At 45.8% G+C, this 26,237-nt stretch overlaps 2 protein-coding genes across 3 annotated transcripts in view; both read left to right on the top strand.

Annotated features, from left to right (window-relative positions):
• The first annotated feature begins 6,846 nt into the window (after positions 1-6,846).
• Hrg (histidine rich glycoprotein) lies at positions 6,847-17,511 on the top strand. The gene is made up of 8 exons (XM_059277656.1): positions 6,847-7,062; positions 9,308-9,424; positions 10,199-10,289; positions 11,675-11,841; positions 13,400-13,480; positions 15,504-15,605; positions 16,744-17,146; positions 17,237-17,511. Exons 1-8 carry the CDS (start codon positions 6,847-6,849, stop codon positions 17,509-17,511), a joined length of 1,452 nt encoding a protein of 483 aa, XP_059133639.1.
• Positions 17,512-24,133: 6,622 nt separating this feature from the next.
• Positions 24,134-26,237, top strand: part of Kng1 (kininogen 1) — a 33,784-nt gene continuing 31,680 nt past the window's right edge. For both annotated transcript variants that reach the window (XM_059277491.1, XM_059277490.1), the window contains exon 1: positions 24,134-24,533. In XM_059277491.1, coding sequence (XP_059133474.1) covers positions 24,342-24,533 — 192 coding nt within the window. In that variant the 5' untranslated portion in view covers positions 24,134-24,341. The remainder of the gene's footprint in view (positions 24,534-26,237) is intronic.

Raw genomic sequence — 26,237 nt, 5'->3', positions numbered from 1 at the left:
AGCATGAGCACGGTAACTTTTACAAAGGAGAACATTGAATTGAGGTGGCAGCTTACGGGTTCAGAGACTTAGTCCATTATCGTCATGACAGGGAGCATGGTGGCGTGCAGGCAGGCATGTTGCTGGAGAAGGAGCTGAGGATTCTGCATCTTGATCCAAAGGCAACAGGAAGTGAATTAAGATACTGGGCATGGCCTGAGCATATAGGAGACCTCAAAGCCCACCTCCACAGTGACATACTTCCTCCAGCAAGGCCACACCTCCTAATAGTGCCACTCCCTTTGGGGGCCATTTCCTTTCAAACCACCACAGGCACAGGCTTACTGCCACACGTTTCTCACTTTCTACACATTGTCTAATTTGTGGGTCTCGATGTCAACTACCATCTAGTGCTAAAATAAGTTTCTCTGATGAAGGTTGAACAATACTCTGATCTGTGGGTATAGCAGTATGTCATTTGGAGTTATTTTATTGCTATGTTCATTTAGCAATAAAATAATAGTGATCGTTCTCCCCTGGAGCCCATGATGTATCTACTGAGGTTCTTGAACTTATTAACGTGTTGGGTATGAGCTCGTTCCATCTTGTAGAGCAGAACTTGGATCCGCCCAAGAAGCAGGTGGTTACTCCCATCAACAGCTGTACCATTATTGCACTAGTGGGTATATCTTGCAGACAAGTTGCTATTTTAGGTCACAGGGTTTGTAGCTGTGAGAGGTTGATGATTACTTTTCTTCTCCAGTACTATGCAGAGTACCCTCCAGAACCATGAATGCTAGTCACTAGGAGTAAAGCTTCTAGTTGAGCACCAGCTCAACTTCTCCATGTTTGATAACATAAATATTTACTGTTTTGTTTCTTAGGTCATTGAATTATTTCTTTACATTTCTCTTAAAGCAGTTATTTTGATCTCTTTATCAAGAAGCTCATAGTTCTACTTTTTTGTGGTAGATTTCTGGTATTTTCTCTCTGAATGAAAAATAAGTAAAAAGGAAAGGAAAGGCCATGACTGCTCCCAGATATAATAGAGAAGAAGACTTATTGTAGATAAATGGGAGAGCATAGTCAGAGGCAGTGATATCTTGGAGAGTCCAGAGTGGACATGACCAGACTGAGCTGGGCCATATGGGAGATGGAGAGGGGAAAAGAGAGGGGGGAGAGGGAACCAGGTGCAGTAGCCAGAAGGTCAAAGATCCAAAAGGGGGGCAGGTAACCAAAATGTCTGGATTATATAGGGAAGAGCCTCTGGAGGAAGGACAGTCCAGCCCCTAGAGATGGAGAGTTCAGGTTAGAGGGCAGGGGTACATCAGCAGATAGGGACTGAGGGATGCTGGGAGAACCTGGCGGCCAGGTCCAGCTTTGATATGTTAAATAGGCACCTCAGCTGTTCGTCCCAGGTTTGAAACTTCACACTTTCCATGATTGTATTTGAACAATGTGGCATTTGTTAGTGCCTGGATGTTTGAACAACTGTGGACTTGTCATAGTCATTGTAGTCACAACGTCTATAGTTTCTTGGCAGGCCACCTGATTTGGTTCACAAATGGACTTTCTGCTGGAGTTGTTAGACAGCTGGCCTTTTACTGGAGTGTGACAGTCAGTCTGGTTTCCTTTACTCCTGTGGAAGTATTTCCATGAATGAATAATGTTCAAACTGGTGCTTAGAAACAAGGGTGATCCCCAACCAGGCACATCACCACCAAGTCCTACCTCATCACAGATGGGAACCTCGTGAGTGCGGTATCATGGACTCACCCTACCCTACTTTTCTGGTTTTGACCTCTCACTTATCATGTCAGCCAATGTATATGCTCAGCTTTACGGTGAAATCTGTGCACCACTAAACACATCTCCCTAGTCCCCTCTTTGCCTCTCCTATACTTAGAGGACTAGTTTGAGTTGCCTGAACTATTTCCAACCCTCAGCCTCTTTTTAACAACCTTGAAGGTCTGGGGTCTTAACAGTGGGCCCCCTCACTGAGACAGGGACACAAGGAAGAGAATTCTCTCTCTCTCCCTCCCTCTCTCTCTCTCTCTCTTTCTCCGTGTGTGTGTGTGTGTGTGTGTGTGTGTGTGTGTGTGTGTGTGTGTGCCCACCATGACATTCAATTGTAGTCTTCCTTTCACCGTATTTAAAAAAATCATGCGACCAGTTTCCTCTCAGTTGGAAACACACATGCATGCAAGATCAGTCAGGGTCTGACAAGAAGCAGAATCGTACTCAACCCAACTGAAAAGGCATCAGTGAGGGTCTGCAATAAATCCTTTTAGGCTGGGGAAAGCAAGGGCAAAGTATGTTGAGGGACCGGAAGAATAGTCACAATAGGGGGCCTTTAGCACCCCAGGCCAAGAAAGCAGGAAGAGAAGTGGTAGGTTACCCAAGCCCCGGGTGAGCTGAGCTGTGGGCCAGGGGCTGCCTGGCAGGAGCAGCCTCGGTGATGGGATAGAGACCCTGAGACTCAACAACTGGCTAAACACGCTACCGTCTTCCTCCTTCCTTCCAGTCTTCTCTGTCCCTCAGCTCTTTGAACCCAATAGTCAAGCAGCCAGCATGGAAGCCAGCATTCACTCATCCCTGGGAATCCTGGGGCGCAGGGTCAGACAGAGAAAAGCAAACAGGTAGACCTGGGGGCAAACTCGGACAGACCATCACCAGTCCCAGCAGAGGATTTTCCCAAGGGTGGTCTACAAGCCACACCCACACTGAAAGAATAGTGGGGAAGGGCCTGGGGTTTCGTGACTCCCTCTATGACCCCTTCTTTTCTTGACTAAGTTCTTAAAGAAATTGACTGTCCCCATGCTCACCACTCCCCTTATCCACCATTCTTTCTTTTCCACAATCTACTAACTGGATGGAAGAACATCCTTAGGCTAAAGTCAAAACAGAATGTTTGTTTGCATTTAATTACACCCTTTGGGTTGCCGCAAGGCCGGCCTGTCTACTCTTTAAACTTCCTCAAGCAGACATTGTCCCACATCCCTGTGCCTCTTGCCTTGCTGACAACACCCTTTAATGGGACCCAAAACCAAGTTCCTCTTCTCTGGCTCACCTCTTAGATGCAGTTTATCTAGTTTTCAGTTCTCGATCTTTTTTTCTTAGTCTGCAAATTCTATGTGAGCAAGCCAACCAATATCAGCCTTGTCAAATAATCAGTGATGTGCAGATTGCTAATGCTGATGGCCCTGAGCATTTCTAGTTTGTGGTATTCCAGTTATTGCTGAGCTGGTGAGATGGTTCAGTGGGGAAAGGCGATTGCTACCAAGCCTGATGATTTGAGTTCGATCTCCAAGACCCACAAGGCAGCAAGAGAGAGCCAACCCCTAAAAGTTATTCCAGGATCTCCCTGCTAGTCCCGTGATTCTGAGTGTTGGGTCTTCACAGGCCAATGGTAGTGATTCTAAAAGTTCAGTCTTGAATATTCTTCTAAATGTGTTCCTTATACTTCTAGAACCAGGCTTGGTCTTTGGTGAACAATGTCATTTTCAACACATTAATAATAACATGAGTCACTGATAATGCATCGGTGTTGTACTAAGGACAGAAATGAAAGCACTTCCCCTTGGTGTCATTTAACCGAGAGTGAGCCCAGATTTGAATAATCTACTCTGCTTTCCCTGCGTCTGTGGTAGGAGTCTGAATCTGTGCCTGCCTGAAGGCTGTTTTATCAATCTGTCTGCCCCCATCTTTCTGTGTGTCCCCAACAAAGAGCTTCTGTTTTGTATTTATTGAAGAGCACTCATGGGAAAGGAATGAGGAGCACTTGACAGAAATCTTTAACAGAATTTTACAAGGAATTAAGTCCCCGGCTCCAACTGATCCAACTCACCCAGGCAACAAACATTATTACAAACATCATAGTTTCTCAAGCAATATCCATACATTGCATCCAATATTTATGGTAAAATTTATGCATCCACTATTATGGTAAAAAGCTGTTTCCAACCTACAAAGACACATGCATTATTCATGGGTAAGGGGCATGGAAGTGCATATATGTTAAGATTACAGCTATACCTTAGTGTAGGTTGTAAAAGTTGATTTCAGCCAGACAGTGGTGGCACACACCTTTAATCCCAGCATTTGACCTCTGAGTTCGAGGCCAGCTGGTCTACAGAGTGAGTTCCAGGACAGCCAGGGCTACACAGAGAAACCTTATCTCAAAAAACAAAACAAATAAATAAAAAACAAATAAAAAGTTGATTTCATGGGAAATCCAAAGCAAATAAGTTTGATGGTCACACTGTTCTCTTAAAAGCACATTAAATAAACAGGCCGAGTCCACAGTAGGATAACAGTTCTTAGGTCTTAAGTGACCTCAGAGTTTAACTCAACTGGGAGGCCCAGCAAGAGTTCCAGCGTCTTAGCATGAAGAGGTATTTTCATGATATTGCATCACCACCTACAGACTCCATCAATGTGTCTCTGTCTTACTTCTGTGTCTTCATTTCAGTACAGAGGCCCAATCCTTCTCAGTCTTGGAATTATCTGGGAATTTGAAAACTGCCAGCACCCAGATCAACCACTACAGACACTGATTCTGACTAAAGGGATCTAGATACATGCGCTGATATTTTTCCTTCTGCTGGATACGAACCCAGGACTTTGTGCACGCTCTGCAAGAGTCTACTATCCAGTAGCATTCTCTGGCCCCAGTCCAGGACTTTTCTTAAAGTTCCTTGAGTGCACCTAACAGGAAGACAAGGTTAGTCACCACTGCTGCAGATCCTCACTGGAGAGGACGTTCAGGAGGAGGAGACATGCTGTAGAGACACTGTGTGCACCAGCAAGAAAGAAACCTAGGCAGCTTCTCTTGGGTTCCTTCTGAAGCTACAGCTTCTGCAAGTATGGAGGTTCTACACTTTGGAGGGGTCGGGTCAGGTCGGGGCTGCTGTATTCATCCCTGCTCCCTGTGCTGAGCCCTTCCCCAAATGGAACAGTCACCCAACTTCTCAGCCCCTGTCCGTCCATCCCCCCGACCCCTGTCTTCTTTCCTGTGATATGAGCCACGTGTAACTGGGCTGGCACGGGAGTGCCTCCAAGTGCCCCTGGTTATGATACAAACACTAGCTATAGTGAGTGGCATCAGTAACTCGGCACCAACTCTGTGCACTGACTGACTTACACACGGTTTCTTAGTCATTGCACGACATTGCCAAGAACTACCAGCTCACATTTTATAAATGAAGAAACTAAGAGTCAGAGGATATGGTGGTTTGAATAAAAATATCCCTCCCACCTGAGCTGGATATTTTTATATAAACTTGATATAAGCTAAAGTCATCTGAGAAAGAAAATGACTCCAAGCTGGGTGGTGGTGACACACACCTTTAATCCCATCACTCCAGAGGCAGAGGCAGGCGGATCTCTGAGTTCAAAGCCAGCCTGATCTACAGAGGGAGTTTCAGGACAGCCAGGATTACAGGGAGAAACTCTGTCTCAAAAAATTAATTAATTAATTAATTAAAAGAAAAGAAAATGCCTCCTTAAGATCAGGCTGTAGGAAGCCTGTAAGACATTTTCTTAATTAGTGATTGATGGGAGAGGGTCCAGTCATTGTTGGTGGGGCCACCCCTGGGCTGGTAGTCCTAGGTTCTATAAGAAAGCAGGCTGAGCAAGCCACAGGGAACAGCACTCCTCCATGGCCTCTGTATCAGCTCCTGCCTCCAGTTTCCTGCCCTGTTTGAGTTCCTGTCCTGACTTCCTTCAGTGATGAACAGGAATATGGAAGTATATAAGCCAAATAAACCCTTTCCTCCCCAAGCTGCTTTTGGCCATGGAATTTCATCACAGCAATAGTAACTTTACTAAGACACCACCATAGGCTCATATATATTGGAATGTTTACTCATCAGGCAGTGGCACTACTTGAGAAGGATTAGGAGGTATGGCCTTGTTAGATGAAGTGTGTCATTGGGGGTGAGCTTTGAAGTTTCAAAAACCCAAGCCAGGTCCAGTGGTTCCCTCTTCCTGTTGCCTACTGATCCAGATGTAGAACTTCCAGCTACTTCTCCAACACCATCTCCTTCTTTGTGCCTCCACGCTCTCCACCATGGTGACAATGGACTAACCCTCTGAAACGGTAAGCAAGCCCCAAGAGTGAATGTTTCTTTTATAAGAGTTGCCGTAGGCCGGGAGGTGGTGGCGCAAGCCCTTAATCCCAGCACTCAGGAGGCAGAGGCAGGCAGATTTCTGTGAGTTCGAGGCCAGCCTGGTCTACAGAGTGAGTTCCAGGACAGGCGCAAAGCAACACAGAGAAACCCTGTCTCGAAAAACCAAAAAAAAAAAGGAGTTGCTGTGGTCATGGTGTCTCTTCACAGCAGTAGAACAGTGACTAAGACAGAGGGGTTCTACAGCATTTGCACAGTAAGAAAGTAACAGAGTCAGGGCTAGAAATTCCCATCTGATTCCACAGCCACAGCTGAAGGAATTCAAGGAATTCCATGCCATTCAAGAGGCAGGCTGTTGAATGTGTTACTTCCCTCAGATAATGAGACTGTTCCACTGTGGAATTTTAGTGCCAGAATCCAAAGAGACAGCTGGTGGTAGAGATTTCCAGCTGAGACAGAAGAAAAATTACTTCCAACTCCATCTCTACACCCACACAGTATGTGCTTAAGGTCAAACACGCTCTGAATCAGTGCCCACTGGATATAGCGAAGGTTGTGTGGATGATGATCTTACCCACTCATCAGACTCATTAGTGTTGTGTCTCAACTTTCTCTACACTAATCATTTACAGACTGTTGACAGATATTTGAACCTGGGGTCAAGGTGAACACCCCCAGTTATACAACGAAACTCTATAAAGACCTTCATCAATTGAGTGTGTCACTATAGAGTTCTGCCATGGTGGCCCACAGCCTAGGATGGCGTAGCATGATGAAGGTGCTCACCATAGCACTTCTTCTAGTCACCCTGCAGTATTCCCATGCCCTGAGTCCTGCCAACTGTGATGCTTCCGAGCCTTCGGCTGAGAAAGTTCTAGAGCTGATCAATAAAGGGCGGAGGAATGGCTATGCTTTCCAGCTGCTGCGAGTCTCTGATGCTCACTTGGACGTAGTGGTGAGAAGTGGCCAATGAGGAGCTGAGCTGGGAGACCATGTGTGAAGGGAAAAGGGACTGGAGGCCCTGAGCAGACTGCTTTGCGTAATTAATGGTTTTGATCGGGCTTTCCTGTTCAGTTTCTGGGGCTTGCTCGACATTGCTGGGTTTGCCTCTAAATTAATGTTTGTTAGTGGCTATGCATCAGTCTGTAAGTACCTCGAAGTACTGTGCTGAGCCCAGGCAATACTGGGCACTTTGAAAAGAAAACTAGAATAGCTGTGCGCCTTAAGGAAACAATAGTCTGCTAAATGCACATAGGCCAATTGTGTAAAATAGGACGTATTTTGTGGCCATGTGCCTGCGGAAGATATTGGAGCAATTGAATGACAGATCTCTTAACACCGAAAGGGAAAGGTGCTGGTGGCTTCTGGAGGATGGATAGGATTTGCATCGCTGTGTTCTAGCACATCATCTCCTTTAGGAGAGCAGGGAATCAGAAAACGGTATGGTTTGAAGTAACTAAATAAGCAGGGAGGGAAATGCAGAAGTTTAACGGGGCTCTGGAAAAGCCGGAATTCAGTGTGAAGCTGGAAGAGAGCGTGGCTTATCTTGAAGGCGAGCAAGCTTGTTGTCTTCATTTAGATTATAGGTCGTTTAGAATGGATTTGATAGGCTATCGGGGACTCTGGAGAGATGCTGGTTCCTCCCACTGCAGCAACAACAGTAATAATATCCTACCTTTTCTCTGGTGGAATGTCTGAAAGCAGGAAGCCAGACCGTGGATGGGAAGCCAGACCGTGGACAACTGCAGACAACACAAAAAGCAATTTATACTTTTCACAGCCTTGGAGACGGGGAGGCACGGCAAAATGTAGAAAACGGGAACGCGGCAACTTAAGACAACTAACAATTTAATGACCCTCTCTGCCACTCGAAGCTCTTTTCCACATGTGTCAGACCCAGGATGAAAGAGCATGGCCCTACTTCTGAATGGCATACAGAGAGGTGGGGGGAGGGGACACAGTGGGATAGAGGAGACAGAGGCAGGTGACAGGGACATGAACCAAGAAGCTGCTCGTGTATTCAGGAATTCGGGCAGGAGGACCAGACCAAGACAGCGGCAAAGCAAAAGGAATAGACAGGACACCAGAGACATTTCTATGAAAAGTCGTTCAGCCTGGTTGGTGATTGGCCAAAACAAAGAAAATGATCAAAGCAAGATTCATTTATCTTTTTTTCCTTGCTTGTTTTGTTTGGCTGCTGTTGTTGCTATTATTAGCTCAGGCTGATCTTGAATCCTCCTGAGCTTTGGGGTCATAGGTGTGAGCCCTGGGCCCATGCAAACTACATTTGTGTAGCCAGAACCCAAGTGAAAAATTAATGAAGCCACTGAGGAGGATGAGGAAGTCCAGGGAGACGGAGCAAAGGGAACCGGCTTAGCTTGAGATAAGATTAAGGAGGGAAAGCCAGTTCAGGAACAGAGGACAGGACCACAAATACAGACTAGAGATGGCCGTGGCTGTTGTCACTCTAACTCTGGGCTTGCACATCCAACACACACCTCTACCCAAACCAACAGGGTCATTTAAAGGTGAGAGAAGAAACATCCTGATCCTTGAGGATAGGATTTAGAAATCACTATTTAAAGCTGTTTCTTCAAATATGAGGATTAAAGGACACCATAGAACGTCTGCAGAGATTTGGTTATGCCAAGATATTTTAAGAAAGGAGATTGTGCCTGGCGGTGGTGGCACACGCCTTTAACCTCAGCACTCGGGAGGCAGAGCCGGGCAGATCTCTGTGAGTTGGAGGCCAGCCTGGTCTACAGAGCGAGATCCAGGACAGGCACCAAAACAACATGGAGAAACCCTGTCTCAAAAAAAAACAAAGAAAGAAAGGAGGAAAAGAAGAAAAGAAGAAAGAAAGAAAGAAAGAAAGAAAGAAAGAAAGAAAGAAAGAAAGAAAGAGAAAAAGAAGAGATTGCTGCCGGGCATAGCGGTGCATGTCTGTAACCTCAGCACTTGGGAGTGTGAAGCAGGAAGAAGCTAGCCTGGGTTCTCACATCCTGGGATCCTGTTCTTAAAAAGGAAAGAGAAGGAGCAAGGGACAGGAAAACAGAGAGAGGAGGGAAGGAGAGGGAAAGGGAGGGCAAGGACGGGAAGGGAAGGAAGAAATTGCTTTCATTAAAATCAAGAACAAACCAAAACAAGAAATCTCTGGGTTCCCACATCCGACTGACCGGTTCCTTACTTGTCGTCCTCAGGAACCGGCCACCGTCTACTACTTGGTCCTAGATGTGAAGGAGTCTGACTGTTGGGTCTTATCCACAAAATCCCAGGACGACTGTCTTCAAGCTGTTTCTACACGGCCATCTGAAATAGTAAGTAACTGGACCACCACGCCTCCTTTCTTCTGTCCACTCCGCTCACTCAGAGGAGCCACATGTGGGCTAGAAAAACCTGCTTATGCCTTAAGAGTCGTGAAGATGATGTCAACCTTAAGTAGTACTCTCCTAAGAGCCATTCCTGGGAACCCTGTTGAAGGTAAGTCAGTAGGGCTTGTGGCCCACCCTGCACCCCCCAGGATAGCGTCCCCAGCTTCGAGTCTTGGGCAAATCACCAACCATCTTAGACTTCAGTCTCCTTCACACTAAAGGGAGAGGGTTGAGGTAGGGGAACTCCCGTGTCCTTTCCAGACCACACAGTCTGTGAATTTATGAGCTGGGAATTGTGTGCCTTCAAGAGTGGTCCGTTAGCAGTAATGGTCACAGTTGCAGTGAGAAATACAGCTTTGCTGTGCATGTTGGACCTGGTTACTGAGGCCAGTCTGTCTCCCTGTCACAGGCGAGAGCACAAAGAAATAAGCAGACATGGGATGTCGGTTGCGGAAGTGAGAGTTTTGCACGTGGAAGGTCCTAGTGCTCTCTCCTTTGAAAATGTTTGTGATGTGGTCACGATGCACTTATGCACTTAAATGGTTGCTCTCCTAAGGGTTTGGGGTGTCAATGGTGTGCAGCCCACAGAGCAGGCTGAAAAGGCAGCTCTGGGACTAGACTGATGGAGGAATCCCCAAATATACATTAAGTGAGATGGTTCTGTGTTCCCTCGTAGGCCATCTGAGGCACATAAAGGCTTAAAATGGTCTTGTTTTACAGGTGATTGGACAATGTAAGGTAATAGCTACAAGATATTCAAATGATTCTCAAGATTTTAGAGTGAATAACTATAACTGCACCACGAGTTCTGGTAAGGTCATCTGCTGAATTGCTAATTAATTCCAAATTAACATAGAACTTGATCATACAGTAGTGTTTGTTACCTAATGCATGACAGACATCAGAGAGGGCCACTACCCTTGAGTTCTCCATTAGCACTCACTCTCCTCAAAATAGATGACAGTTCCCCACCTCTGGTATACGTCATTTAAAGAGATTTAATATATAAATATAGAGATTTAAAGAGGCAGTACACATCATCGCAAAGACTTAGTTCTGAGTTTAGGCCAGCCTGAGCTTAAATTCAAACTTTGTTATTTATTAGTTACCTCAGAGTCAAGGCTGTTGGAATGGAATCCTGTCTTCATTGTGTCTAGATTTTGTTTCCAAGGTCATGAACTTCTGCCAGCCCAATTATTTTATCTCCAAAATAATTGTGACTTGGAGAGCAGGTTACTTAACCTCTTCGGGCTTTCCTCATTTAGGATTCTTGTTGAAATTAAATATAATGTGTACTCTTGGCAGAATACTTAGTACTTTATAAGAATTGGCTTCAACAGTTAAAAGTTTTATACTACTCTATAGTGTACAAAGTAGTCGTATATTGTATTATATCATGCATTCATTAATCATTTTGTTTAATTTCACACAAGACTATGAAAGTAATCATTGTAAAACTTCCTACTTTAGAGATAAGAATAATTGGGGCTGGCCAAGATTCCAATGTGGGTTCTCAGAAGCACATGGAAACATGATAGAGATAACTATGTGTACATAGAGATAACTATGTATACATCTCTAAAGTGTGGGTTCCAGAGTCCATCCATACTCCTCTTGCTTATTTTTTCTGAAAGAATTAGTTTTAAGAGCATGATTGAACCTAGGCGACAACCCAGCAGCTTCTACAGGAAGTTGCTTTAAGAAAGAAAGAAGTAAGGAGTGATAGCTCAGGCCTGTATTCCCAGCAGTCACCAGGCCAAGGTGTGAGTTTGAGGCCAGCTACAGAGTGATTTCCTGTGGTCAAAAAGAAGAGAGAGAGAGAGAGAGAGAGAGAGAGAGAGAGAGAGAGAGAGAGAGAGAGAGATTGTGCTGAATCCTTTTCTGTAACTTAAAGCTGTCTCCTTGACAAAGATAAGAAGTGTCAACTAAAACAGCATGTTGTGAAGGCTGGAGTGGGCAGGGCATCACGGGTCCAGGTCACAAGTGCCAGCACGGAAGAACAGCTGGGTGTCTCTGCTGCTGCTGCCTGACTGATTGATCTTGACAAGCTACTTGAACCATCCATTGGTCCGTCTGTCGTATGGAACCTAGTGTCCTCCTCTGTGCCGTGCTTACATTTGCTGCATTCAGACCTGGCGTTGACATTGTGGCTGACCCTCTGACCCCGTGGCATGGGCCATCTCTCTTCTTTCTTAGTCTCTTCAGCCCTAAGCAACACCAAAGACAGCCCTGTGCTCTTGGATTTCTTCGAGGATCCCGAGCTTTACAGAGAACAAGCCAACAAAGCCCTGGACAAGTACAGAGGGGAGAATGCCAACTTTGCCTCTTTCCGAGTGGAGAAAGTGGAGAGGGTTGTAAGAGCGGTGAGTTTCCGACACGCCGACCTGACGGGTGTGAGCTGAGGGGCACACCCTGTGTACCTGCCTCGCCCGGCCAGCTGCCTTTTCAATCACCACAGCCTTTGATGCTTGGTAAACGGCAACCCCGATGCACAGCTCTTCTATAGCTTCTTTTACTTGAGAGAGTGTGGAATGAGAATACAGTGACTAGCTGACAGGAGGAAAAAAAAGAAAATCTGAAGGAAAAACAAGAGCACAATAGAGTTATTTGAGCGTTAAAAACCATTCAATTTTAGCCTTCTTATATTGTGGTTAAATAATACTGAGGCTCGAAATAAAGATCCTCACCATGACCAGCATTGTAGCCGATGCTGAAAGTCCCTGCCTCACAGACCAAGAATTCCAGAGCCTCCCCCACAGAACTATCAGGCAGCACAGCCAGTTGATGTTTGGCATTGGCTTTTTTTTAAAAAATGTTTCTTTTAAGAACCGTTTTTAAGATTTTTTTATTTGTATGTGTATGAGTGTTTGCTTGCATACATGTATGTGCAACCTGCTTGTGCTCTGCCCCCAGAGTTCAGAAGAGAGCATTGGATCTCCTGCTGCGGGTACTGGGAATTGAACTCATGTCCTTTGAAAGAGGAGCAGGTACTCTTAACAACTGAAATATTTCTCCAGCCCCGCCAAGTGTTTTTAGAAAAGGAAAATTGACTAGATCGTGGTGTTTTGTGCAATGGGATACATACACTGCCTTTGCTGTGAAGAATGTTCTGGACTCAAGTGTATTGGCTAGAGGGAAGCAGCAGGCTGCAGTCCAATACTCATGAGCCCATGTAAATGAAGTGTTTAAATAGCTATATATTCCTGCATGTAGACAAAGCCTAGACGGAGAAACACATCAGACCAATGGCAATGGGGCTGGGGAGATGGTTCACATGTTAAGAGTACTGACTGCTCTTCTAGAGGATCTGGGTTCAATTCCCAGCACCTACATGATGGCTCCCAACCCTCTGTAACTCTTATTCCACAGGATCTGATGCCCTCTTTTGACCCCCTTGGACACTGCATGTGCATGGAGCACAGACACACGTGCAGGAAAAACACTCCACGCATAAAAACATAAATAAAAGCTGGGCGGTGGTGGCGCACGCCTTTAATCCCAGCACTCGGGAGGCAGAGCCAGGCGGATCTCTGTGAGTTCGAGGCCAGCCTGGTCTCTAAAGTGAGTTCCAGGAAAGGCACAAAGCTACACAGAGAAACCCTGTCTCAAAAAACCAAACCAAACCAAACAAAACAAAACAAAAAAATAGTAATGGTGACATCCCTCAAGGATGAGGGTCTGGGCTCAGGGAGGGTGTTTTTCCCTGCTGTGCTTACGCCTGTATATCAGAGAGTTTCTGTGAAGTGGTGACCTCTTCTCACTGATGCAATATATTTTTAGAAGGCAGAAACCATAGAAAAATAGCATGTATTAGTCACTTGAATTCCCATGGTGCTTTAAGAGATGTTGTATAATAGGTGTCTGTTGCTTTTCCTCTTAACTTTGTATGCTCCTGAAACTATGTTGATTCCTCTGTTCTAGAGAGGAGGGGAAAGAACCAACTACTATGTGGACTTCTCTATGAGGAACTGTTCCACACAGCATTTCCCCAGACACCCTCCAGTAAGTATGACGCACACCTGTGAAACACCGTCATTTAGAGAGGGCTCACTACTTGAAGGGGCCCTTCCAAAGGTTTCATACACATGCTCACTTACCAACACCCACACTACCACTGTAGAAGGAAAGTGCTCATATTTTCTCTGGTTCACAGATGGTAAAAGGTTTTAGCATATACATGATTTCATATATATATATATATATATATATATATATATATATATATATATATACACCTTAAATTGAGTTTTCAATTCATCAAGACTAAAACCTTAGTGAACTAATAACCAGCATGTACTAGGGCCATCTACATCCACGAATCAACCCCCACAGAGATCCCAAATGACAAGTGAAGAAGTTTCTGTGGTCCTGCCAAGGTTCACAGCCAAGCTCGGATTAGAATGCAGGTCTCTCCTGCAGGACTTCTTCCCCAGTCAAATTTACCCATTATCTGTTGGAAGACCTTGCTAACAATACTGGATACTTCCTCCCTTTAGTCACCGTCTAGCGGGTATTTGGTCACAGTGATGAGAAAGTGGCTGATACACATGGTGTCTTGGCATTTACAAAGCATCTCCACCTACGGTCTGCTGAGCTTCATGGCAATCCCATAGAGGGATGCAAGTGTCTGGCTCCCTTACCCTGGGATAAGGAGGCCTGAAATCTCTTTCTGTTGTTGTTGTTGTTATTTTGTTTGTTTGTTTTCTAGACAGGGGTTTTCTTTGTTTTGTTTTGGGTTTTTGTTTGTTTGTTTGTTTGGGTTTTCTTTGTTTTTTTGTTTTGTTTTGTTTTTGTAGCCCTGACTGTTCTGGAATTTGCTCTGTAGTCCAGTGTGGCCTCGAACTCAGAGAGTGAAGTGCTGGGATTAAAGGGGTGTGCCACCACCCACCCAGAGAGGCCATTTACCTGTGCACTCTTAGCTAGGAAGTGCCAGCGAATGGAAACTCCATTCTGATCTCAACTCCAGGGCTTTTCTGGGGTTTAATGACACTTTCACTTTCTCTGGCCAGAAGGGAGGAAGCACTGATTGTTTCATGTTCCAACTGCTCAAATTTCCCACTGGGGCCAGTCCTAGATTCCTACTCAGAAGCCACAAAAGACAAGACAATCTTTCTTCTAAACCCAGCCCTAACCAATTCTACACTGTGTTTGTGTGGTGCTAAAAACCCAGGGAGGAATCTCGAGGGCGGGAGAAGGGAAAGTTAACGGCCTCACCTCCCTTAACCAGAGCTGCCTGTAACCTGTGGGTAGAGAGTGTTACACTCATTTCACGAACACTGAATTTCAGAACTTTTGTACAGTTTGTCCTCTATTGCTGGTAAACGGTAAAACCACATTCATATAGGTTTTGTTTGTTTTCAAAACTATATAGACAGCCTCAACGCATGGCTTTTTCTAGAGATGAACTGTCTTCTTGTCCTTTGACAAAGGGGGTTAGGGGCTTCCAGAGCACAGGGATGCCAGCCGTTAGGGCCAGTAGACATGTTCACAGGGCCACGTAAGCACATCCTTGCAGTGACTCTGCCCTTCCCAGCACTTGCAAGTTACACAAATCCGTCTTCTACAGCGTTCCCCATTCTCCCAGGTACAAGCAACCCGGACCTTTAGTGCAGAATCACTGGGCTAAGAGCAGCGGGGACATCCTGCCTAGTGCTGCGGACAGAAGTACGGTCCTCACGTCTGCTCATGCCAGAAATCCAGAGACGTCTGAATAAAAACCTGTGGCACCTGTACTTGACCCAAATGTTGACTGGATAACATTGATAAATAACTTAGGGGGTGTATGAGCATGGTCCTCAGTTTTCCCTGGTTTTGTTCAGGTGTCGTGCATGTAAGGCAAGGACTCCATCAGGAAGTTACAGATCTGGCCCCTTTCTTCTCACTCATTTCAAGCTTTTCTCGGTTGGAAATCTTCACACCCCTGTCCTGAGACAGACAGACAGACAGACAGACAGACACACACACACACACACACACACACACACACACTCACTGTACATACACTAACAGGCATCTCCCTTTGCAGGTCTTTGGATTCTGCAGAGCACTTCTGTCCTACAATGCGGAAGCCTCCGATTTGGAAGCCCCAGAAGACACTGACATCAACTGTGAAGTCTTCAACTTCGAGGTGGGTTGCCTGAGCATCCTATGTCATCAGAAGGGCCGGGCCAAGTGACATTTCCACACATAGTACCTTCGGTTCATTTGGCTTTTATGACGTGTGTGTGTGTGTGTGTGTGTGTGTGAGAGAGAGAGAGAGAGAGAGAGAGAGAGAGAGAGAGAGACAGAGACAGAGAGAGAGAGACAGAGAGAGACAGAGAGAATGACAGAGACAAAGAATAGGTTTGTTGTCACCAAGAACATGGCTCCATAGATGTTATTTATTTGTTTGTTTGTTTATTTATTTTTTTGAGACAAGGCCTCACTATGTAGCATTGGCTGGTCTGGAACTCACCATGGAGACCAAGCTGACCTCAAACTGCTAGAGATCTCTGGTTCCCAAGTGCTAGGATTAAAGGTGTACACCGTCACACCCAGCCATATGTACACCACCATGCCCAACCATAGATTTTTTTTTTTTAAAGTTAAAGTCTGTTGGTATACAACTGTGATTCCAACATGTGGGACGTGAAATAGAAGAATGCCCAAGTTCCCTGCCAGCCTGAGCTACAGGGAAAGACTCGGGGTCTTTTGTTTGTTTTGTTAAAAAAAAAAAAAAGAAAGAGCTAAAGTTGAGGGTGTAGACAGTATCATCTGTCCTCTGGAAGAGTGTCTGAGTGTCTGTCTGTCCTCTGGAAGAGTGTCTAAGTGTCTGTCTGTCCTCTGGAAGAGTGTCTGAGTGTCTGTCTGTCCTCTGGAAGAGTGTCTGTCCATCCTCTGGAAGAGTTTCTTGGGAATGTGTTGGGGATGTCAGACCCATCACAGGATGCTAGTTTAATAGACAAGTACCCTTCCTTGATAGAGTTTCATCGCTTTTCACTGAAATGAGAAAAATAAGAACAAAAAAAAATTTTTTTTAGTTATTCAAAACAGGGTTTCTCTGTGTAGTTTTGGTGCCTGTCCTGGATCTCGCTCTGTAGACCACCAGGTTGGCCTCGAACTTACAGAGATCCTCCTGGCTCTGCCTCCCGAGTGCTGGGATTAAAGGCGTGCGCCACCACCGCCCGGCAATTTGTGAAATCTTTGAGAGCCTCCAGTCTAAGTCAAGCCTAACATCTAATTTCTTACATAATTAATTATACTCGCTTTTCTGTGTCCTTTACCAGGAGAAAAACGTGAGTGACATAAAACCCCCTTGTGGCAAACATATGTGCAAGTTCAGTGGATCCAGGGGTCGACATCATATCCACAAGGCATATGGACACGGCCATCCACCTCCACCAGAAGGAACACACGACTCAGACAGACCACCACATCAAGGAGGGTCCCTCCCACAGCGCCACTCCCATAAACCCCCTCATAATCACAGTTGTGAGCATCCTTCCCATGGACATCATCCACATGGACACCACCCTCATGGACATGAGCGTCATAGACACCATCCGCATGGACACCATCCCCATGGACACCCTCCTGATGGACTTGATTTCCATGACTATGGACCCTGTGACCCACCCTCTAATAGCCAAGAACTCAAAGAGCAGCAGCATCGGGGCCATGGCCCACCACATGGCCACGGCCCACCACATTTTCATGGCCCACCACATGGCCACGGCCCACCACATTTTCATGGCCCGCCACATGGCCACGGCCCACCACATGGCCACTCCGGAAAAAGAGGCCCAGGTAAAGGGTTCTTTCCTTTCCACCATCGACAAATCGGATCCGTCTACCGACTCCCTCCACTAAATACAGGTGAAGTTCTCCCTAGTCCTGAAGCCAATTTCCCCAGCGTCTCATTGCCAAATTGCAACAATCCCCTACAACCAGAGATTCAGTCCTTCCCCGAGACAGCCTCGGAGTCATGTCCTGGGGAATTCAAGAGTGAGTTTCCACAAATTTCTAAGTTTTTTGCAAATATGCCTCCAAAATAAAACCTGATTCATTGGTAGGGGGGAAAGGGACAACGTCCTGAATAAATAAAATGTGAGCAGTAAGAAATGAAAAGTGTGGTTATTTTAACTTTATTATCATACTTAGGGAAGTATGGGAAGGAAGCCAGCACAAGACAGACAGACAGACAGATGGAAGTGAGAGGAAGGACATCAACCCTATGAACCAGAGTTGAAGTTGATAGGCCCCAGACTCAGGGCACTATTCTCTCAGGTGGGCGCCCCAGAAACCCGGATTCCAGACCAGTTGCAGCAATCACATGAGGCTTTATTTTAATCATTTGCACAAACGGACCCCCCCTACACAATTCAGTGATAGGAGCCCTGAACAATAATTGCAGGCATCTTTTAAAGACGAAAACCATAATATTAGCATAGCATTCGGGGCAATACATAATTGGCTAGTTTAAAAATCAGTACCGGGGAGGGGTGTATAGCTATGGGGACTTTCCATGGGGGCTGTTTTTCTTCCTAGAATAGCCATAGGATGTTCTGCTAGACCCAGACAATGTCACAAGGTTATTCTGCTGATGCCATAAGAAACATCACAAGAATATTTCTGCTGAGGCTAACAGTTTGGGGGGTCTGGGACTGGTGCTTGTTCCTCTTTTCTAATGCTCTGCTGAGGCTGTGGGGTTGGGGGTCTGAGACTGAGGCTCGTTCCTCTTTCTCATGTTTAATTCTTTCAAAGTCTGTCACTGCATCAGATGGGGCACATCTCTAACACTCAGAATTCCTCTCTTCCTTGGGTAAACACCCTAATTCTAGAGTCTCTGTTGACACTTCTGCTATAGCTGGGTGCGTTCGCTGCCTTCTTGTTGCTGTGATAAAAGTCAATTACGGCGGGGAGGCGTGGCAGCACGAGGGGGGAGGCGTGGCAGCACGGGGGCGTGGCAGCACGGGGGCGTGGCGGCACGGGGCGGGGGGGGGGGGGAGGCGTGGCAGCCAGTGACTGGCGTGATAACAGGGAGCTGAGAGTTCACATCACAAGCACAAAGCAGAAAGGTAACTAGAACCAACATGGGGCTTTTAATCTCAAAGGCTGCGTCCAGTGACATGCTCCTCCAGCAAGGCCATACCTCTCAAACATCCCCAGAAAACACCACAAACTGGGGACCCAGTGTTCAAATATCAGCCAATGGAGACATTCTCAATCAAACCACTGCAGTAGGCATACCAAGGAAGTATCTATTACTTTAAAAAAGATGATTATGAAAGTGACTCACATTGTCTCCTGGTGATTTCTCATCTACATTCCATTATAAAGCACTTAATAAAACTGACTTGTAAGAAAGTTTTAGCATAATCACCAACATCAATTCAGATGTTCAAGAAGTATCACTCATGTTCCTACTAATTCCCATTTCACGGAGGCACTCAACTGGGCTAAGGGGAAACTAACCCTAGTCCTCACTGAAGTCCCTGACTCTCCCCATACAGATTTGTACCACATAGTGCCGTGCTTGGGTGGACACAGAGGGCCATCAGCCTGTGCACATCTCTCCTTGAGGATCAATGGCCACTTCTAGATCCAACTAAAGATAAAGGAGTCCCCGGAAGATCACCATGGACTAGAGTGCCCAGTTGGTGCACCCATGGCCATTCCCTCCAGGGATCTTGCCCAGAATGTGTTTCAGAAGGGAGGATCGAGCTCTACATCTCAGGAACCCTACACCCTATACTTCCACTGTCCTCATCTCTTCCACAAGATGGCTTCTCTCTAGTCTCAGATGAGTTTGCCTTGTTTATTTTTGGCGCTAGACAACTGTTTTTCTTCCACTTTAATACTCTTCCCCCTTTTTTCTAAGTCTGAACTCTCACACCTGGAGCCAGGTTAATCAATTTCAGATTTTCTCTACCTCCCAGCCACAGGGGTCATGAGTACTCTAACTACTGAATAACCGGCATGGCCCAGGCACTGACCAGTTCCGGCAACCTTTTAGAACATTTACCAACCAGAAATAACCAGTGTGACCATTCTATGGGGGGACAGTTAAATGTTGCCCTAGGGAGCCACGTTCTTTTACGGAAGCATAAACCCAGAGTCAGCCGCCTGAGTGAAGAGTTGAGAAAAGAGAGAGATCAGGAAGCCAAGAACTAAACAACTGAGGTTAATAACCCAAATATTATTTTCCCACAGATTTGTTCTGTTATTTATTTATTTTGTTGTTGTTTGTTCGTTTTTTTGAGACAGGGTTTCTCTGCGTAGCCCTGGCTGTTCACTCTGTAGACCAGGCTAGCCTCAAGCTCAGAGATCTGCCTGCCTCTGCTTTCCAAGTGCTGGGATAAGAGGTGTGTGCCACCCACCACTGCCCAACTTGGTTTGTGATTTATAAAGCACTTTGACAAATATTTCTTGAGTTTATGAAAATACATCTTGAAAAGCATCGATATTACAATCCCTGATTCATTTTAATAGATAGCCTATTGCAGTTGCTAAGATAAACATTAAAAGCAGGAAATAAGCTGGGCATGGTGGCGCATACCTCTAGGTCCCAGAACTCAGGAGGAAAGAGGCAGGAGGATCTCTACGAGTTCGAAACCAGCCTGGTCTACATAATGAGTTCCAGGACAGTCAGAGGTATATAACAGGGAGAGCTTGTCTCAAAAAACAAAGAAAACAAGAAATGAACAAACAAAAATGTCGGTCCTATAAGGAGCGTCTTTACATTCAACAAGACCACACCTACTCCAACAAGGCCACACCTACTCCAACAAGGCCACACCTACTCCAACAAGGCCACACCTACTCCAACAAGGCCACACCTACTCCAACAAGGCCACACCTGCTCCAACAAGGCCACACCTGCTCCAACAAGGCCACACCTACTCCAACAAGACCACTCCTACTCCAACAAGGCCACACCTGCTCCAACAAGGCCACACCTACTCCAACAAGGCCACACCTACTCCAACAAGGCCACACCTACTCCAACAAGGCCACACCTACTCCAACAAGGCCACACCTACTCCAACGAGGCCACACCTACTCCAACGAGGCCACACCTACTCCAACAAGGCCACACCTACTCCAACAAGGCCACACCTACTCCAACAAGGCCACACCTACTCCAACAAGGCCACACCTACTCCAACAAGGCCACACCTACTCCAACAAGATCACACCTACTCCAACAAGGCCACACCTACTCCAGCAAGGCCACACCTACTCCAACAAGGCCACACCTACTCCAACAAGGCCACACCTCCTAATAGTGCCGCTCCCTCTGGGCCTATGGGGGTCATTTTCTTTCAAACCACCACAATTAGTAACCTGTAGAACTCAGGTTAGAGCTCTGATCAGCCTCCTCCAGAGCCGTGTTCTTTGCCCACTGGCTGTTCTGATTGTGAATCTCCAATGGAAACGTCCACAGTGATCCAGGGCCTTCACGATAGTGCACTGTGACTCACTTCCTCAGCCCCATCTTCCAGCTCCTTTATTTCTTCCTCTTCCTCCTTCCACTCAACCTGGAAACTTATCTACAGTGAAGAAATACTATAAAAACATCTTTTATAATCTAAGAGCCTGGAACATTTGCTGGGCCTCCCAGCCAGAGTTAATAATACACCTTGAAGTCACTTAAGACCTAAGACTGCTGTCCTACTGTGCGCTCAGTGTGTTTGTTTGACCCACCTTCTTGAGAACAGTGCAGTAACCAACCTTACTTGCCTTGGATTTCCTACGCAGACAGATTTTACAACCTAAGCTAATGCATAACTGTAATCTTAAGTTGTGTACTGCCCCGATACAAGAGTGATGCATGTGTGTGTGCATGTGTGTTATAATAATCATCTGCTGAAAACAGCAAACAGTTTGAGAGAGGCTTGATAAAATGAGTATCAACCATAAACGTTGGCAGTAACACGGATATTGCTCGATAGCATTTGTTTGTTGTCTGGGTCATTTTGATGTAGGAGAAACTTGAAGCAGTAGTATTGATGCTATGAAGGACTTACTAATAAACATCCTTTAGGAAACACGAAGTTACACAAAGTAGAATTTAGTTAAAGAAGTGCTGCCTCCCATACGACGAGAAGGTAAGTAGTGTACTGACCAGACTTGTTAGAAACACTAAGAAAATTTTGTGCCCTAATTGAAGTGGTAGTGTGTGCTGTCGTTATGGGGAACCTACACACGGGGAGACTTTGGCTAGTTTAACCGTGCACTGATACAGCAGATGTGTAACAGCGACGTAAGTAATGTAACAGTAATCATACATGTTGCACAGCTGGGGTTGGGCTGGCTCCCACAAGTAGCAAGCAAGTTTTACAGCTTTAATGCTCAGGCTTTCCTTGCTTCCTCACAGCTACAGCTTTGTGTGCTGCTCTTATTTAATAGGACCTCCGCTGAGTTGATAACTTCTGGGTTTTCCTTTTTGGATTTTGTAAGCCAGAAGTTTTTGGCCACAGTTTGGAAGACAAGTCACATGACTTAGACACAAGTAGATGGGCTCCAAAAGATTCGAAGAACGGCTTGGACATGATGGCCTTGAACCTGCTGTTCCAGCTTTAACAAGAGCACCTTACCCGGGTGACATCTGCCCGTTCCGCCCGTTCCACTGTGACTTGTGCGACTCCAGCACTTAACAGCCCTTGTGAAAGCCAGTGCTCTTCCCCGGGCCTGCAGTCTTGAGAGAGCCCCCCCTGTTGAAGACACGCGTGTGTGTGCTTGTGCACCGGCTATTGGGAGAGCCCTCTGTTGAAAATGCACTGGTTTTGTGCAAACTTTTACAGAAGTCTGTATGAATCCCCCCTTATTAGAAAGTGGATAATGTACCCACCAGGAGCGCATGTCTTCCTACGCAAGCTGCCCACGCTTGCTGCTTTTGTAGAATAGTTTCCAGTCTTGAACTTATTGGAATATCATGCTGGACTCTACTCAGACTGCTACAGAACTAGGCTTCTCTTTTCGTTATTAACCTTCATGTCTTTTGGTGGCCTTGTACAAATGTGACATGTCACTTAGGCATATCTTTTGTTCCGTGCAGAGCATCTCATTTTGACTTTTACAGACATTGCAATCCGTGTAATTTATATAAACTTTATGACTGTAGAAACTTTTTGCTTCCAGGACTAACTCTGGGGAAACTGAAGTCAAAGACTTGTGTTCTCTGCCTTGGTTTATCTTCAGCTCCCACCCTCTCTTCTCTTTACCTCTGTGACCTGTGGTGTTGGGCTGTTTCATTTGCATGAAAGCTTACGTGTCTCTGTCTTTACTTTCAAATCTTGCTTAAATAAAAGGATTTCCAGTGGGGAAAAAAACCAAAAACAACCCCATTAAGATATTAGGATTTCCAGTCAGGCAGTGGTGGTGCACACCTTTACTCCCAGTACTTGGGGGGCAGAGGCAGGTGGATCTCTATGAGTTTGAGGCCAGCCTGGTCTACAGAGTGAGTTCCAGGACAGCCAAGGCTACACAGAGAAACAATCTCAAAAAACAAACAAACAAAGATACTATAATTTCCACGTTCTTCAGGTGAAGAAACTGAGATGGGAAGGTTATGTGATTCTGACTTAGAAACACGCATATGGGCATACATACAAACTTACACTCATTCACATCCAGACACGCACAGACATGGAGACACACACTCAGCCAAGCATGAAACACAGACACACACTGGCATACATGCACATGCCTGTACAGACACAGTCATACAGAAGTTCAGGAGTAGAGCCAGACTGACTTCCATCTAGGACCTCTAACCAAGTGCCCGTCCCCCACATTGACAGCAACCCACCTCGGGGCCTCTCAGGCAGACTCCATCGCCAACCTTTGGAACTTTTACTTCTCCTTTCTCTTTCTCTTCTCCCTTCCTCCCCTCCCTCTATCCTTCCTTTCTTATCTTCTTTGTTATTGTTATTGTGTGTGTGTGTTTATGAGAGAGAGAGGATGAGAATGTACAAGTACAGGCACACAAAGCCACAGCCCACGTGTGGAGGTCAGCGAACTCTCAGGAGTGGTGGTAAGACACTCGCTCTCCTTGTTTCTCCTCCTCCCATACAGCAGGCCTGTGAGGTTCCCGGTGATTCTCATGTCTCCACCTCCTGGTTCCCAGTAGGAATGCCAGGACTACAACTGTGTGCCACCATGCAGAAGTTTTGTCTGACTTCCAGGCAGCAAACTCAAGTTGTCAGCGTGAGGTGAGCACTTTTCCTGCTGGGCTTCTGCTGGCCTCTTCTCTTCCTTTTTCACTTGAACTAATAGAATTGAGCAGAGAGGCTGGCTTTTCAGATGGGCCAGTGTCCTGGGTGGAGCTCCCAGCCCTGGGCTGATACTCCTGTGCTTGCGCTTTTCAGGAACACACCAGAACTGAGAGAAGCCTTCGTCTGTACACACCAGTATCCCGCAAGCAATACTGTGTGGGAGGTGTTTGTACATTGTCCCCATTGCTCACACACGCAGGGACCTTTGTAACTGGCCCAGTAAAGTCACAAGAGGATAACGGAATTGGTTTTAGCTCCTCTTTTACTGGTTTCTGCTCTAATTCACTGGGCAAAGTTGTGCAATGTTTTGGAAATGTGCTCTGCACTCCCACATCCCCCCCCCCCCCCGAAGGCAAACGCGAAGGTCAACAACCCCAGTGTTGCAATGTTCCAGCCTGAAACCAGCTTGGACATCGAGCAGAGTCGAACTTGCTCTCTGGGAAGAGGTCAAGCAGCTTGTGACAGCAGAAAACCAAATAGGGTCCCAGTGGTGAGGCAGGACTGGAGAGACCAGACAGACCCGAGAGACTGCTAAAAGCAGCTTCGGAGTTGGCTTCCCGCGCTCGGCAAAAGCATCCTTCCGATTCTAGAGGGAAACTTAAATCATGAAGCTAATTACTGTCCTGCTCCTCTGCTCCAGGCTGCTACCGAGCTTAACGCAGGAAGGAGCCCCCCAGGAAATCGACTGCAATGATGAGGATGTATTTCAGGCTGTGGATGTTGCTCTGAAGAAGTTCAACACCGGGAAAACTGGCAATCAGTTTGTGTTGTACAGAGTGATGGAGGGCACTAAAATGGTGAGTGACTGCTTCACCGTGAAATCACTTATAATTTGTGCTCCCTAGCATGGGGATAGAGGACAGGAGATGGGCAGTCCCTAGGCAAGCAAGATTGGCCCCTTGGGTAATAAAAGCAGTGCCCCAGAAAGAAAGACACAGCAGGAGACGGAGGTGTTGGAAAGGGACAAGGAATAGTGGAGAATCCAGCGACTCAATCAGCTTGCAACAGGAGAACGCACTGGGTCTGTGAACTCCATGACCTCCCAGCCTTAAATGAGAGTTCTGTATGCAGATGAATAAAGGGAATAAGAAGTTGGCATTATTGCCTCGGACCAAGTGAATACCACCGAGTATGTGTGGCTGATTCTTCGAGGTTAATAGCAATGTTTCCATTAGTTTTCTTCAGTTTGGGATGGATGCAGAGAGGTTGAGACAGGGTGTCAGGTAGCTTTAGACTAGCCACGAACTTGCTATATAGCTGATGATAAACAAACTTTTCATCTTCCTGCCTCCATCTCCCTAGTGCTATGATTACAGAGATGTGCCACAATGCCAGGTTTATGTGGTACTGGAGAATCAAACCCAGGACGTGCCAGGCAAGGGCTTCACCAACTATACCCGTAGCCCATTTCAGCTAGTTCTTACTATGCTTTCATTTCTGCATTAGTGCACTCAGGTAGGAGACAAATGATCCTAAATCAGAGAAAGACAAAATTTATAAGAGTTTTTAAAAAATAGCTGGGTGATGGTGGTGTACACCTTTAATCCCAGCACTTGGGAGACAGAGACAGGTGGATCTCTTAAGTTTGAGATCTACAGAGTGAGTTCCAGGACAGCCAGAGCTACACAGAAAAACCCTGTCTCAAACAAACAAATAAACAAAAAAGAGTTTTTAAAAATAAACTTCACAGACTGGAGAGGTGGCTCAGTGGTTCGGGGCACTGGCTACTCCTGTAGAAGACCTGGGTTCAGTTCCCAGCACCCATGGTAGCTCACAACCATCTATAACTCTAGCTCCAGGGGCTCTGGTACCTCTTTTGGCCACAATGGGCACCAGGCACACATGTAGTATATGTACATACACTCAGGCAAACACTCATACACATAAAATAAAAACTTTTAAAAAAATTTAAAAGCTTTCAAAAAGATAAACAATATAATAAATTTCACTTTCAAAGACTCTTTTGCTGTGGAATAATCCTTTTCTACACTATGAATATGTATTACTCTCATTGGTTAATAAAAAGCTGACAGGCTGGTAGCTGGGCAGGAAGTTAGGCGAGAAAGCCACACTGAGAATGCTGGGAAAAAGGCTGAGTGAGGAGACGCCAGCCAGCCACCCAGGAAGCAAGATATGTAAATATGAGGTAGCAAGCCACCAACCACATGGCTAACCATAGATAAGAATTATGGGTTAATTTAAGTGTAAGAGCTAGTTAGTAATAAGCTTGAGCTACCAGCCGAGCATTTATAAGTAATATTAAGCCTCTGAATGATTATTTGAAACAGCTGCAGGATGGGGCAGGACATAGAAAAGCCTTTGTTTACACTCTTTCTTTGAATAAGTCAAGTTACTTCAGCAGGAAAAAAAAAAGTTCAATAATTTGACATGAGGATTAAAAAAAAAAAACCCTAATGTTTGTGGACTTGTTTGTTTTCCAAAGGTAAAACAAAGCCTTTTGTTTCTCACTCCAGCACAGTGTACATTCTGCTTCGTGGCAC

Source organism: Peromyscus eremicus, chromosome 12, assembly GCF_949786415.1.
Source record: "Peromyscus eremicus chromosome 12, PerEre_H2_v1, whole genome shotgun sequence".
NCBI classification, from domain to species: domain Eukaryota; kingdom Metazoa; phylum Chordata; class Mammalia; order Rodentia; family Cricetidae; genus Peromyscus; species Peromyscus eremicus.
Note: the sequence above shows the minus strand (reverse complement) of the source record. Positions and strands in the feature narration are given on the sequence as shown.